Source organism: Penaeus vannamei, chromosome 6 (assembly GCF_042767895.1).
Source record: "Penaeus vannamei isolate JL-2024 chromosome 6, ASM4276789v1, whole genome shotgun sequence".
NCBI classification, from domain to species: domain Eukaryota; kingdom Metazoa; phylum Arthropoda; class Malacostraca; order Decapoda; family Penaeidae; genus Penaeus; species Penaeus vannamei.
Window position 1 is genome coordinate 47667617 of NC_091554.1, and position 15000 is coordinate 47682616.

At 36.3% G+C, this 15000-nt stretch overlaps 2 protein-coding genes across 5 annotated transcripts in view; one reads left to right on the top strand and one right to left on the bottom strand.

The window, feature by feature from the left end:
• LOC113809650 (uncharacterized) overlaps positions 1 to 6028 on the top strand; it is a 15582-nt gene extending 9554 nt beyond the window's left edge. The window contains exons 2-4 of the mRNA XM_027361308.2: positions 3966 to 4034; positions 4283 to 4607; positions 4990 to 6028. Of these exons, the coding sequence (XP_027217109.2) occupies positions 4359 to 4607; positions 4990 to 5892 (1152 nt within the window). The 5' untranslated portion in view covers positions 3966 to 4034; positions 4283 to 4358 and the 3' untranslated portion in view covers positions 5893 to 6028. The remainder of the gene's footprint in view (positions 1 to 3965; positions 4035 to 4282; positions 4608 to 4989) is intronic.
• Positions 6029 to 7367: 1339 nt separating this feature from the next.
• The window catches only part of LOC113809636 (uncharacterized), an 8079-nt gene continuing 446 nt past the window's right edge, over positions 7368 to 15000 (bottom strand). For 3 of the 4 annotated variants that reach the window (XM_070123179.1, XM_070123178.1, XM_027361289.2), the window contains 7 exons: positions 13751 to 15000; positions 10876 to 11215; positions 10335 to 10479; positions 9750 to 9839; positions 9137 to 9317; positions 8897 to 9012; positions 7557 to 8325 (listed from right to left, as the gene is read on the bottom strand). The exon at positions 13751 to 15000 is cut by the window's right edge. In XM_070123179.1, coding sequence (XP_069979280.1) covers positions 7706 to 8325; positions 8897 to 9012; positions 9137 to 9317; positions 9750 to 9839; positions 10335 to 10479; positions 10876 to 11215; positions 13751 to 15000 — 2742 coding nt within the window. In that variant the 3' untranslated portion in view covers positions 7557 to 7705. Of the gene's footprint in view, positions 8326 to 8896; positions 9013 to 9136; positions 9318 to 9749; positions 9840 to 10334; positions 10480 to 10875; positions 11216 to 13750 lie in introns of all 4 variants that reach the window. The other variant, XM_027361296.2, reaches the window with a different exon arrangement.

Here is a 15000-nt window from a genome sequence, read left to right on the forward strand (position 1 = left end):
AAGGAGGGAGGGAGGAGGAGAGGGAGGGAGGGAGGGGGGGGATGGAGGAGGAAGGGAGGAGGAGAGGGAGATGGGAGGGAGGAAGAAGGGAGGAAGGGAGGGAATTAGGAGAGGGAGGGAGGGAGGAGGAGAGGGAGAGGGAGGGGGGAGGGAGGGAGGAGGAGAGGGGGGAGGGAGGGAAGAGGAGAGGGAGAGAGAGAGAGAGAGAGAGAGAAAGGAGGAAGGAGAAAGATTTAAAAAGATACGGAAAGCTAAATAAATTGATAAATACAAATTGTTTAGCGGACATCTAACAAAACGGATTTTTGGAATTATTCTCTCTCCTTAAAGTTTGCTCGTTCGCGCGCACACACACACACACAAAGATATATATGTATATGTATATATATAAATACGTATATTATATGTATATGTATAAACATATAAACATATATATATATATATATATATATATATATATATATATATATATATATATATATATATATATATATATATATACATATACATATATGTATATACATATGCATATTGTTTTTCTTTTATTTCCAACCCTCATCAATTCGATTCCTATTTTCCCACATCCGTTCCCTTTTGTTTACAGATAAACACCACAGCAAACTTAACAAGATGACGCTCCTGCCGTGCAAAGAGCGCTGAAAATAGAATTGAGAACGGAAAATATGTCCGACATTTTACCTTGCTTGCTTGAGTCCGCTTGGCAAAGTCCTCAGTGCAGACACTTTTAATGCTCTGGATCTTTTCCACACGTGAATGAAATCTCCCGTGATTTAGACCAAAGGTTTTTAACCTATGATCTTTGGCGCGTTGTTCAGGGGTTTAGGTTATAGGAAATGAATATGTTTAATGGTCTAATCGGTTTACTTTCTTTTGTATATTCCATTTGATACTAATATGATTTGTGATGAAAATGAAAATGGTGTGTGTGTGTTACTTCACATTTGAGATACAGCGAATAAAGAGCTATTATATATAGAAATTAGTGACAATAATGTCAAGAAAAAAGAATGAATATAGTGAAACTTAAAGTAAATAGTCGAATGTTTGCGGAAATACGACTAAACTTCGAGCAATATCAGATACGTGGAAGTGAAACCTCAAGATCTTTTTCTTCATTGGGTTAACCTTTAGCAATGTAGGAACGTGATTAGGATAACAAGATGGTATACCAGAAAACATTATATATATAGCCATCGAATTTGAAGGTATTTCAGATTTATGGATATGCTTAGCAACGCATTATATTTGCAAAGTTTATTAAGTTTTGATTGCTTCGTTCTAGAGCAGAGGTTCCCAATCCCGTTAACAACTTAAATTGGTTTAGAAAAGAAAATTTAAGAATCACATGTCTAAGAATATAATGGGACGAACATTTACTTGCATACATTTACATCTGTACATTACAGAGAATGTGGAAGAACAAAAGACCAATGCATTAAAAAGTATCTGTAATCTGCCGTGTTCGAGTCTGCACACGTGTAAGACAAGCCCAAAGTAGCTGGCTTGGGACCCGAGTGGCTTGGGCGTTTCCTAGACACTTGTTGGATGACTGTTAATGAAACAAACATTGAAAATATGTCTCTGTCTTGATGGCCGCCAAGCTGAAAATTCTCTGCTCAAAGTATCGACCAAAAAGGATTAGGGAATACTTTGTTCAATAAGTATCGTATGTTTGTATCTAACAATAAGAAGAAATATACATATACAATCTTTGCACCTGTCTCTTGATAAAATGCATGTAAGAGCCGTTACAGACAGACCGCTTTTACTATCACACAGTGAATCGTCACAAAGTCGAACATTTTAAAAGTTTATTAGTAACCCCAAATTTTAAAACAAATCGTTTGCTTGTTAATAAAGACGCTTTAAGTTAACGTGAATGCTCTCATAAACAAAAGGGCCTTTTAAGTACGAAAAAAAGTCTCCGATACAATCCAAAAAGCAGTATAAACAGGACTTGTGAGAGATAATAAATGCATGAGACCGTTGTGGTCATCAGAATGTTTGGAATGTATGCACTCGACAAATAGCTAGGAAGAGTGTTCTGAAAAGTAAGTTTAAGAGCTTATTGGAAATCGTTTCACTTGAACCTCATATTACTTAACGGCGCCTTATTTTCATTTTATTTATTTATTTATTTATTTATTTATTTATTTATTTTTGTAGTTTTGCTGGGTTTACCTGTGGCGGAGGATGATGGGAAAATTTTATTTTTGGAGGGGAACCGCTGGCTTATATATGTACAGTACATTCATCCATAAACACATACACACATACACACACACATACACACACACACACACACACACACACAGACACACACACACACACACACACACACACACACACACACACACACACACACACACACACACACACACATACGCACACACACACGCACGCACGCACACGCACACACACGCACACACACACACATATGTATGTGTGTGTGTATGCATCTGGACCAAACAGGATATTACGACGCGCCGCCACGTGCCGAGCCAGTGCAAAAGCCTTCAGATGAGGTAACTATAAATCACGAACATTTTCTGCAAAATGGCCGGACTTGAGAGCGAGTACGGAATCCGATCTATGATTGATCACTAATTTACATTAAGTCCCTCTTTAAATTGCACGTAATGTGATTAACGAGGTGACTGGCCATGGCGGTCTATTTTCGGGCTAAAGAACTGTGCCGTTGGTTTTTCAAATCCCGGATATGGTACCATTTTTAGCATTTTTACAGTGAAATGTACTACAGTCTTTAATGATGATAGTTAAAATAGTAATGCCAATGATGATGATAGTGATATCATTCGTGTTGTTATTTTGATTATAATTATCATTATTGTCATGATTATTATAACCATCGTTATTTTTTGTTATCATTTTCATTTTCATTAATATCCTTATTCTATTTTTTTATTATGATTATCTTGACCGTTACCATCATTATCAAAATTGTTATCATTAGTATTAAACTAAGACTACTTATAAGCCAACAAATATATTGTATATCTCTATTGGCCTATAAAATACCCGAAACAGAGAAGCACCGGAGAACATGATTTTGTTGTTCTTTGTAAATGGAAAATGAAGAGCCACTTTTATGATAGCTAATGTACCGCAGATCTGCTTGATGGTGAACTTGTACAAACTGGTGATGATCAGTATCTTGATTAAGTGTTACTTTTGTCTTTATTTGCTCATTGATACTTTGTCTTTCTCTTTTCTTTTTCTTTTTCATGTGAAGTATGCGCTTTCCAAGATATTTTTCCACATTCTTCGTATGTCTGTCACCTTTTTATGTTTCTTCTTTTCAAAATCTTTATAGAACTTATGGGTGATTGCAAATTGTTCTGCCCTTAGCTCAAGCACAAGAAAATATGTATGTCGGTTTTGTTAATGTATAAAAGAAAGAAAAGGGCAGTTATTCGCTGTAATATTGAAGTTTATGCAAATTTTGTGGGTAGTTGTATAGACTGTGGGTCGCATGTAGTACAGTTTGAAATTTGGAAAATAAAATGGTTTTCTATCTTTTGGGAAGTAAGCAATAATGGCAAGAAAATAAATGTGCTAGACATCAAAGGTCATATAGCACTATGGTATTGTATTAAGGTGTTTTTTTAAGTTCTTTCTTAGAGTTGAAATGTCATATTTCAACGGCCATATATTATTGTATGATAGTAGTTAAAGGAGTAGAATGTGGGGGTAGATGGGGTAGGATAGGTGTTGATGAATAGAGGAAGGGTTAAGTTTGAGTTTGGTCGCCTTTCTCTGGAAAAAGTAAAAGTATCAAGCAGGATTATAGGCCTATAGAAACCCGTGGAATAGGACCACTCGAACGCTTTAGTATTAGTCGGGTTTCATAGCAGATTACTTTTCATCTCAAAATGGCAATTGACTGTTTTTGAATGATGATCCTGATAACACTATGTCTTCAGAACTTTGAGCTTTGGTGAGTCACGTTGAAGTCTGGTCAGCTTGTGGAATCTGCGAATACCAGCTCTGTGGTGAGTGATATGTAGATACACACACACACACACACACACACACACACACACACACACACACACACACACACACACACACACACACACACACACACACACACACACACACACACACACAAATATACATATATGTATAATGTATGTGTGTGTATGTTTGTGTATAGGTTTGTTCATGATATTCGCTATCACGTTATAATCGACAGTGCCATGGATTTATGACCATTAAAGTAAGATAGAATTTCTTGCAGCTGTGCGCAGTCGCCAGTATCCGCATGCAGACGAATCCACAAACGCGTGACGTCACCGACCAAAACAAAAACAAACATGTCCGGACGAAGCGAAATGCTCCAACTGTCCGAGCTCCTGAATGACCCTCTCGCCGACCCTATCAACATTGCCACGGAAATAACGGCGGCAACGACGGCAGCACTGTGTGTTGTGTCGGTCATAAGCGGAGAGGGAATTCCTCCGGTCAAGAAGAAGCGTGTGGAGGAAGAGAAGAGCACGACCTTCCATTTACTCTCAGATCCGGAGTTTGTGAATCGCTTCCGGATGAAGAGAAGCACTGTTAATGTGAGTGAAAGTATAGTGAATGTCAGTTTTCATGCTCTAATTAGCTGTCAGCAACCGTGTTTCCAGTTTAATTGGTAAACCTTTTATAAATAATGTAATACACATCATGAACAATTGATCTATTTGTATCTGATCCTTTAGTATAGATTAGCAACTTTTAGTAAGGTCTGTAAGGCTTGATGCTTATATTCTTATCATTAGTTTCTTCACTTTATAATACTTCCCTGAAATTAGTTAGTCATATAAAAGAATAATCATTATAATAAAAAGTATGAAGTGTCACAGTTTGTATTTGATATATCTCTGAAGTCAGTTGTTTGTAGATTAATTGCTCTGAATTAACAAAAAGATGAATTGTTTTTTCATATTTCCCTGTCAACAGGATTTATGTCTTCTTCTGGCACCACATATTGGTAATAAATATTTGACAGAGAAGAAAATTTTGGCTACATTATGGCTGTTGGGCAACCAGGAATCATTTCAAGAAGTGGCAGAGAGATTTGAAATTGGAGAAAGTGCAGTGCACACTTTCCTGATGAACGTCTGTGGTGCATTAACATTAGTGATGCGAGAAATTATCACCTGGCCACAAAAGCACCAACTGGAGCAGGTGGCAAATGATTTCATGAATAAGACAGGATTCCCTGGAGTTGTGGGAGTAATTGGTGGCACTCAAATTGGCATTCCAGTTCCAACAAAGTTAGTTGATGATTATAAAAACAGGGACAATATTACAAGTATGCAACTTCAAGCTGTGTGTGATAGCAACTTACAGTTCATGGACATCACAACAGGGTGGCCAGGATCAGTGCACAATGCCCGTGTGTTTAGGAACAGTCCACTGCAAGCTTTGCTGCAAAAAGGAAATTTGCCTTATTTGTATCACATTATTGGGGATGAAACATATCCCTTAACTTCTTATTTAATTGTGCCTTATGAAGATAAGGAAGACCTTACAGATGTGCAAAAGACATTTAATGCGTGTCATGCATTTACTCAGTGTACTATAGAAAGGGCTTTTGAACTCCTGAAACATAAATTTCGACGACTGAAATATTTAGACATGGAACTAGTGGAAAAGGTACCAGAAATTATTGCAGCTACATGTGTTTTACACAATTATATTTTAAAAGTGGAAGGCTATGATAGTTCAGTTGATGTCAACCCCAAGAATAGAAATGCATCAAGTCTGCATTTCACAAATATTTATGCCAAAGAGGTGCAACAAAAGAGAAATGAACTAGCAAAGACAATAGCACACTCAGGAAGTACTTTTGTAAAATAATTAGATATAAAAAAAAAATGTTTTGTGAAATGACCATACACAGTGGTCAGCCACCAAAGAGTTGATTAGTAGACCATATGACATTGTCTGATTTCCCCTTTCCTCGAGTTTTAAGGACTTTTTTATTTATTTATTTTAACAAATGACATCAGTGTTGATGCTATTATTACTTTAAATTATTCAATCATAGGATGAATTCACCTTGACACTAACTTTCTGTAAATTGTTTTCTCAATGGAATAGCAATAACTGATCCTCATGGTTGTAAAACAGTGCAAAAATTTAAAAAAACAGAGCTTGACACGTGTTTATAAGGTGTTGCCATCAGGCTTGTTCAATAAGCTTCCAGTTGGTTTCATGTAAGGGCTGAAGATTGAATTAAAATGGCGAATATTAAATATGTCCCATTGAAAGCTAGTGGAAACTTATATGACTGATTTGTCATGTTTTGGTAATAAAGGATTACTGGTATTAACAAATGTATTTCATTTATTGAAAAATTGTGTCAACATCTACGGTCATTAGCTAAATATTCAAAATATAGTGATATGGTGAGGCTTGGATAAGGAAGATTTTGGGTTTGTAAGTTGATGTGTGGATTCCCAGAATGGATAATGGTCAAAACAAATAAATGTGCCAGACAAGGTCATACAGCACTATGATATCCTATTGTGGTGGGAAGGGCAAAATGAGATAACAATTATGAGAAAATGTGTTAGATGTCAAAGGGTGTGGAGTGCTATAGGTTGGTATGGTAATGAAGAGGGTATAGAGATAAGAGCAAACGGAGTACGAATGCCGTTCAGGACTGACACAAAGCCAGCCTTTCATAAATTCTGCATGGCTCTAACACTTTAGGATGTGGACAGAAGAAGGGAATGAAGAAGAGAAGGAAAAGGAAAGGCAGAGAAGAAACCGTGCAAAATTAATTGAGGCAAGGGCCAAGGTCCAAGTGATCCCCTAAGTCTACATCCTCCCCCCTGACAACAGTGAGCTAAAGATTGGAGGGTTGGCAAATGTAGTAACCTTGATTTGGAAACATTGTCACAGAAAAAAGCCTAAAGATGAAGTACTCTTAAATTTAAGTTTTCTGTGCAATCATGTGTGGCATTGTTCTTTAAATTATTCTCAGATTTAAGTAATCTTTTTGTTGAATTCCTTATCAGCTGTTGAATGTTTAACTGTTGTTAACCAGATTGTAATGTTAATTTATTTTATAACAGAGAGAGAGAGAGAGAGAGAGAGAAAGAAACCCACCAGCCGATCTATATTTGCAGAATTTGTTACCATTTGAGTCTCTATGCTTAGGAAAAACCTTATGCCAAATCTTTATATACTTTATATATTTTTATATATAAAATCGGACAATAAACTTTATATCTCCCATGAAACTGTATAATTTCCCTGTAATTATTACCATGGTATATCCAATAACTACATCATACAAATTTAATAATATATGAGGAAAAAAGTGCTTGTACTGAACTTTTATTTCAAAATGAAGAACATTACATATAAAAAATATATATATATATATATTTCCCTATTGGTACTGCATATTGAGAACTTGCGAAAAGTAAATCCTGAATGAAAACAATATATTTAAATTAATCAATAATGGTTCTTTACTAATTCCTTTCTTTAACCCACTAACGATGGTACATTTTCAAGCCAAAAATAATAATTTCCGGGCAGCTTAAAAATCAGCGAGCGGGCGAGTCTGGGAACCTGCCTGTGCGCCTCCTGCCACAGGTGACAAAATCAGAGCACAAGCTTCAATATAGTGTCGCACCAGCGGGACGCCCAGTAATGTTTATTTTTCTGGGTGTCTCATTTGTGGGATACCCATCTTAAGTGGGTTAACATCTTGTTTTAACTGCTGTCTCATAATCAAGAACTGTTGTCGCTGCAAATTTAACATTTCCTGATACTGTTGTTTCTGCTGTTCTTGTAATCTTTCCTGGGCTCTCTGCCTCTGTTCCTGTTGCTGCTGCAAAATATTCTGCTGTCGCTGAAGCATTTGTATCTGTTGTAGCTGCATCTGCTGATTTTGTAACATTTGGTTCATACATGCTTCCATTATCTGGTTCCTTTTCTCAGCAATATTAACCAGTTTTTCCAATCTGTAAGCCTGGTCACTGAGAAATTCACCAAGGTCATTTGTTGGGTCTTCCGTTCTCTTCCTCTTGTTACTGCTCTCGGGCACCGCTGCAGGATCCTGTGCTCCAGTCATTTCTGTTGGAAGCGGCGCTGCAACTGGTGTAGGCTGGAGAGGTGGAGGTGAGGTTGTCATATACACTGGAGATGGTGGGCAAGATAACGTCCTCTCAGATGCAGGTGTCAGAGTGGGTGTTGGTGTTGATGGGCTCTCTGCCAATGTACAAGGTTGTGCGCCAGCTGCTGAGGTTGATGGTTGTTCGGTCTCAGGTTCTGCTAAAAGAAATATGCATTATCATAAAAAAAAAAAAAAAAAAAAAAAAAAAAAGACAGAGAGAGAGAGAGAGAGAGAGAGAGAGAGAGAGAGAGAGAGAGAGAGAGAGAGAGAGAGAGAGAGAGAGAGAGAGAGAGAGAGAGAGAGAGAGAGAGAGAAAAAAAGTGGGAACAACTGAATCTTCAAAATGTAATGTAATGATTAAAAACAAAAGTAATAAAATACATATATATCTATCTATATAAATACATGACTATATACAAACATATGTACCAATATACAGTAATAAATACCTATAAACAGACATACAGACATACATACCTATATACAGACACACGAACCTACATACATTTAAACTTGCATATATATACTTATACATACACACAGACACATACATATACATACATAAATACACGTGTGCGCGTTTGTTGGTGCGTGCCACTGCCATGAGAAGGTAAACTTCTAAATATACAATATATAAGTGCGTGTGTGTGTTTGTTGGTGCATGTGCCTATATGTGTTTGTTAGTGCGTGCATGCGTGCCACTGCCAAATTAAACTTCTCAAAACACACCATCTGGGTTTGCCGTTTTTTCCAGATCAAATGAATCCCCAAAAATATCATCCATAATCTCGAAATACTTCCAAGAGCTCCTTGTCGTTTTGCAGTTTTTCTTGATGTACTTGTAACTGAAAAAGAACACACATAAAAACATCAAACATTCTATAGGTATATGTGACTAGATCATGATGAACACTGACTTATAAGCATGTATTTCAAGTAAATTAGTAACGTTATTGAAAATTAATTTACCTGCGTTTCAATCTCCCCATTTTTTTACTGCATGTGTCCCCATCGCAGGCAAACCCACAAGCCTGCATCTCTTTTTCTATCTCCTGCCAATATGTCCCCATGGTAATCTTGCGGGACTTTAGTTCCGGAAGCTTTCTTTTATATATTTCCAGCAGCTTCAATGTCTCATGATACTTGAAATCTGTGATGTAAAATTCACAAGATTTAATAAAAAAAAAGTGTAATATAAATATATATATGTGTCCTATCTTCTAATCATTTTCTTTTTATTGGTCTGTTTTCTATTACTTAGGGTAGTATAAAATTATGTAAGATTCATTAGTAAACGGGAATAAAATGGGATTACGAACCAAATATATTCTCTGAAGGAATTAGTAATCAACCATGCAAGGGGCCTGATATGTCTAATAACCCAGCACCAAAAAAATATAAATATATAAATATATATATATATATATATATATATATATATATATATATATATATATATATATATATATATATATATATATATATATATATATATATATATATATATAAAGTGAGAGAGTGAGAGCGAGAGAGGGGGGGCTACTCTTTCATGAGACTTAAAAACTCGGAAAACAAAACATACTATTCCCTGGAAGACGGCTACAATCTTGGTTGGAGTTGTCGTCCTGTGGACACTGGAGTTCCCCGAGAGGGTCTTGCTCTTCTTCTTGCTCTGTAATAAAATTTAAAAAAATCTAAGGATATAGTAAACGACAACAACAACAAAATTATAATTGTTTCTTTAACAACTGGGCTGTGTTCTAGCTACAAAGTGAAGTACAATAGATATTGTCTATGTATATATATGTGTATGTGTGTGTGTGTGTGTGTGTGTGTGTGTGTGTGTGTGTGTGTGTGTGTGTGTGTGTGTGTGTGTGTGTGTGTGTGTGTGTGTGTGTGTGTGTGTTTACAAGGTCTTAATCAAGAAGTGTATTCTTCATTATACTGAAGTGTCAGGAGGGCATAAAGACAAATTCAAATCATATTAGGTCGATTAGATCAACTGTGTAATACTGATTAGAAGAAGAAAACAAAGAAGCTTAGTACAGCTTATATTATTGTAAAAAAAAAAAATCATTTCCTCAGATTCTTTTATCTCCTTGTAATATTCCTTTTCTTAACCGTTAGGGAATCTGATCAATCTCTATCGCAGAATCATAAAGCTCACCTTTTTCTTTGCACTCCTCGGTGACGTCTTCATTTACAAAGACACTGAAGTCATCCAAATTGTTTTCTTCTTTTATGGAAATTTCATCAATGCTTCCATCCTGATCGTATGTGCTGTTGGTATCCTCATCCATATAATTTGGGCTCTGCAACACAATATATAAAACCATGGATTTGTGTACGAGGGTGTGTCAGAAAAAGAATGGATAGGAGGAAATACTATTTTTTTGTAAAAATAGAGTTTGGTGTCATCATTTGCATCATACATTTTTAATATTAGCATTATTTTTTTTTCTTTTAATATAACTTTTAGTGCATATAAACCAAATAGAAATACAAATCTTATTAAATAAAGACTACTTAACTACAGGCCTATTGGAAATATTAAGGAAACCTAACTTTACCAGACAAAGTGATGACATTAAACTCCAAATCTACTACATTTACTTTACTTTTTGGACAGCCTACTCGCCTTTTGAAGGACATGTATATTTCCTTAATCACTAAATGTAAGGTAAACATTAGTAAATATTTAAACTAACCCCCGGCTCATCCTTTGAGTCACCCCTGTGCTCAGATAACTCGACCTTATTCTGATGGTGCACTGGAGAGCCAGACAAAGCGGGGACTGCACGACTTCTCGTACAGGCAGTCTGTGTAGTTCTGTCAAAGGACTCGTTTGTAGAGTGAGTGGAATGTAGCTGAGAGTCAGGCAAAGTGAGTACTGCATGACTTCTCAGGGGGACAGTCTGTCCAGTTTTGCCAAAGGACTCATTCGTAGAGTGAGTGGAATGCTGCTGAGAGGGTCTTATAAGCATCTTCCTGTCCATTTTTAAGACTTTAAACCATTTCTCCAACTTCACCCTGTCACTATGAGGATACCTAGAAGTAAAGATAATCTATTATAAATCATTAGATAATTATTTCTTGGACCATCTTTCCTACAGCCCTAATAAAATATATTCTTTGAAAACTATTGGTGCACTGCATACATATAGGAATTTAGATAGGTCCAATAACAAATGCGGCTAGCAATCTTGGTTTGACAGTCCCAAAAGCAGGGTATGGCATGATGATGCTGAGGTTGAGGTTGAAGTTCATCCTGGAAACTGTGGAGTATTAAAAGCTAAAAGTTGTTATATCTTACATACACACACCTACATATACTGCAAAAAAGACATACTCACTGCACTAAATGTCTTTAAGAAAACCATTGTCAATATATATGGATTTCTTGGACCAAGATATATCATTTGATATGATGCTGTAACAGAAGTGAATTGGCTATCATGGCCTATTTTACGGCAGCTCATAATCTATAATACACGTGTTCCCTAGGATTTAGCATTTGATGCACTGTTTCTTCATCATCTCAAACTAAATCAACACAAGAGTTCGATTAACATACTTGTGTAATGTTATTCCCTTATTCCTTGTCTTTGCTTCATCTCTACTCGCACACACAAATGCAATACACTTTGGCATTTCAGATTTTGATGAGAGGCTCACAGAGTATCAGGAAAATTAATAAACTTATAAGCCAGTTAAAAAATGCAAGTGAAACGACATCACTCACCCTATACCTCAGCTGAGCACCTGGAGGAAGGAGACATGAGACCCTAGAAGGCAACTCAAACCCTCATTTTTGCTTCACCTTGGTACATGGATTTCGAGAGAGGCCAGCCATCAGGAGCCACACTCCCACCCGACTTACTATTAATCTCCTGATTAACCTCTCTTGATTTCTCCCCTGAATAACACATGTGCAAGCTCTGGTTCACCTTTAAAAATAGCCCTAGATTAACTCATTTTTCAAAACTTTTCTCAAACCCCCTGGGCGATTATGCTCACTTCATTCACCTCCCTCCCCCACCCGAAAAAGCTGGTATGACGTCTTTGATAGCCAGTCCAGTTATGAAGGAGTTTAGAGGATAGCACACATGCACATAACAGCCCAGCTCAGAGTACCTACCACAGCATGTGAGTCTGAGACAAAAGAAAAGAAAATTGACAATGATGTGTCAGATCTAGAAGACTAAGTTATACTACTATTTAGAAGACATCTTTCTAACAATACAAGTGAATTTGAAGACAGTGTCACTTATAACTGTCTATTTCAACCGTCTTCAATTGTGTCTGCTCTATGAAAAAAACTACCATAATGCATTGAGTATAGTCAGGAGTCATTTATTTTGTATCATAAATAATTACTTCCTGTAGTGACTTCTGAGCCTATAAACATGTAAATGTAATATTTCTATAATCATGTACATGTGCAAGGTGTATAATTTCAATAGCTTGCTTGTAATGCCTCATAACTATGTTTACCTTGTCAGAGGGCAAAATATTCAGTAGTTCCTCCTGTAATTCCTTCCAAATAGGTGTCACAATTCTAGGTTCAAGTAAACCAGAACTGTTTTAAATATATATACATACATACATACATATATATATATATATATATATATATATATATATATATATATATATATATATATATATATATATATATTTATACAGATAGATAGATAGATAGAGATAGATAGATAGATAGATAGATAGATGTATAGAGATAGATAGATAGATAGACAGAGAAAGATAGATAGATAGATAGATAGATAGATAGACAGACAGACACACAGACAGACAGACAGACAGACAGAGACAGATAGACAGACAAACGCAGACAGACAGAAAGACAGATAGACAGCCAGACAGACAGAGATAGATAGATAGATAGATAGATAGATAGATAGATAGATAGATAGATAGATAGATAGATAGATAGATAGATAGATAGATAGATATATATATATATATATATATATATATATATATATATATATATATATATATATATATATATATACATACACTTTACAAGTTCAATCAATACAGTTTATACAGAATATATATATATATATATATATATATATATATATATATATATATATATATATATATATATATATATATATATATATATATATATATATATATATAAATAATAATAATAATAATACATAAAAACACACACAAAAAAATCCACCTTGATTATTGCTATTATTATCACATCATTATCAATGTCTTGATCATCATCACCACCACCATCATTAGTATCACCTAATGGTCATATTCGAATGTTGGTGGCTGGACTGACTCGTATGCTTATGGTAATATCATCACCATATTAATGAAACTTGTGATTCGTCTACTTTTTCCTAAGACTGATGGATGAATAAAAAAAACACACACGCACACAAAATTATTTGTATCTTCTGTTTCTCAGTACCATCAAGAATACTGTACATATATTTTTGGACACAAAATGTTATAAAGGTTATGTACTGCAAAAAGATATGCATTATTACTAAGCATTTCTCTAACATGATATTAATATGGACATTTCCTACTCACAGTGCATGCCTGTCTGTTGGTTCTCCTTGCTTAGGCTCCTCCTCCTCCACATTAGTATCCTCCCCAGGAACCTCGTCATCACGGGTCTTCACCTCTGCACAAGTTTCAACAATTTCTTTGCTAATGGCGACTTCTACCACGTCAACGATCTCTCTACATTTTCGTTCTGCTTCTTTCATTTCGGTCAAGCCTTCAAAATCTGACACAAACTGAGGGCATAACTTATGCCAGGCGACATTCATACACTTAGAGGTAATTTTATCCCATGCCGTAATAACATTGTCAATGCAGTCAAGAATGTTGTATGACTTCCAGAAACCACAGAAAGTAGTTCCATCCTCTTTTTGTACTGCCTTTCTGGCCTGCTCATAAGAAAGCTGATAGTAAAGGGCCTTAAATGCTTGATGTATACCTTGACTCATTGGCTGTATAGCAGGAGCACTTTGGGGGTAAAAGTAAAGAACCTTAACATCAGGATGGTAATAATCAAGGCTTTGGGGATGTTCTCGAGCACTGCTCATAACAAGGATAATTTTGAAAGGAATGTCCTTTTCTTTGCAATAATTTTTAACATCCGGGATGAAATGGTTGATGTACCAGTCTGTGCAAATGGTATCCGTCATCTTCACTCTCCTGTTATATCTCCAGATGACAAAGTTTTCAGAGGACTTACCCTTAATAGCACCAGGCTTACTAGCATGGTAAACAGCCAAGGGTTTAAGCTTGCAATCCCCACTTACATTGCCACCAAAACTCAGCAAGATGCGATCCTCTTCTCCCAATAAACCTGGGATACGTATCTCATCCTCATTACTGTCCTTTTGGGCAGGCATCCGCCTCCAGAAGAGGTCAGTCTTAGCAACATTAAAGATTTGTTCGGGCAAGTAATCTCCCTTTTCAATTATTTTTCTAAGATTCAATTGAAACGCCTCAGCCATACGCTTTCTGTGATCTATGCCTAAGCGCTTCTTAAATTCCTTATACCAATCTGCACTAGCTGTGAAGGTTTTGATCCGAGTGCCAGTCCTCTTTTCAATGGCCCTCAGGATAGAAAAGGCCTTCTCTTGGATCTGCGTGAAGCTTGGTGGCTTATCCTGCTCCTTCATGTCATGTATCCACCGATCCAGGAGCCTCTCCATTTCAGCCAAAAGTCGGGACGTCTTTGAAGGCGTCTTACTGGGCTTTCCGCCTGTCAATTCCTTGGCGGCAGCAGCCTTTATAAGATTCCGATCCCTGACGGTGGTGGTGAC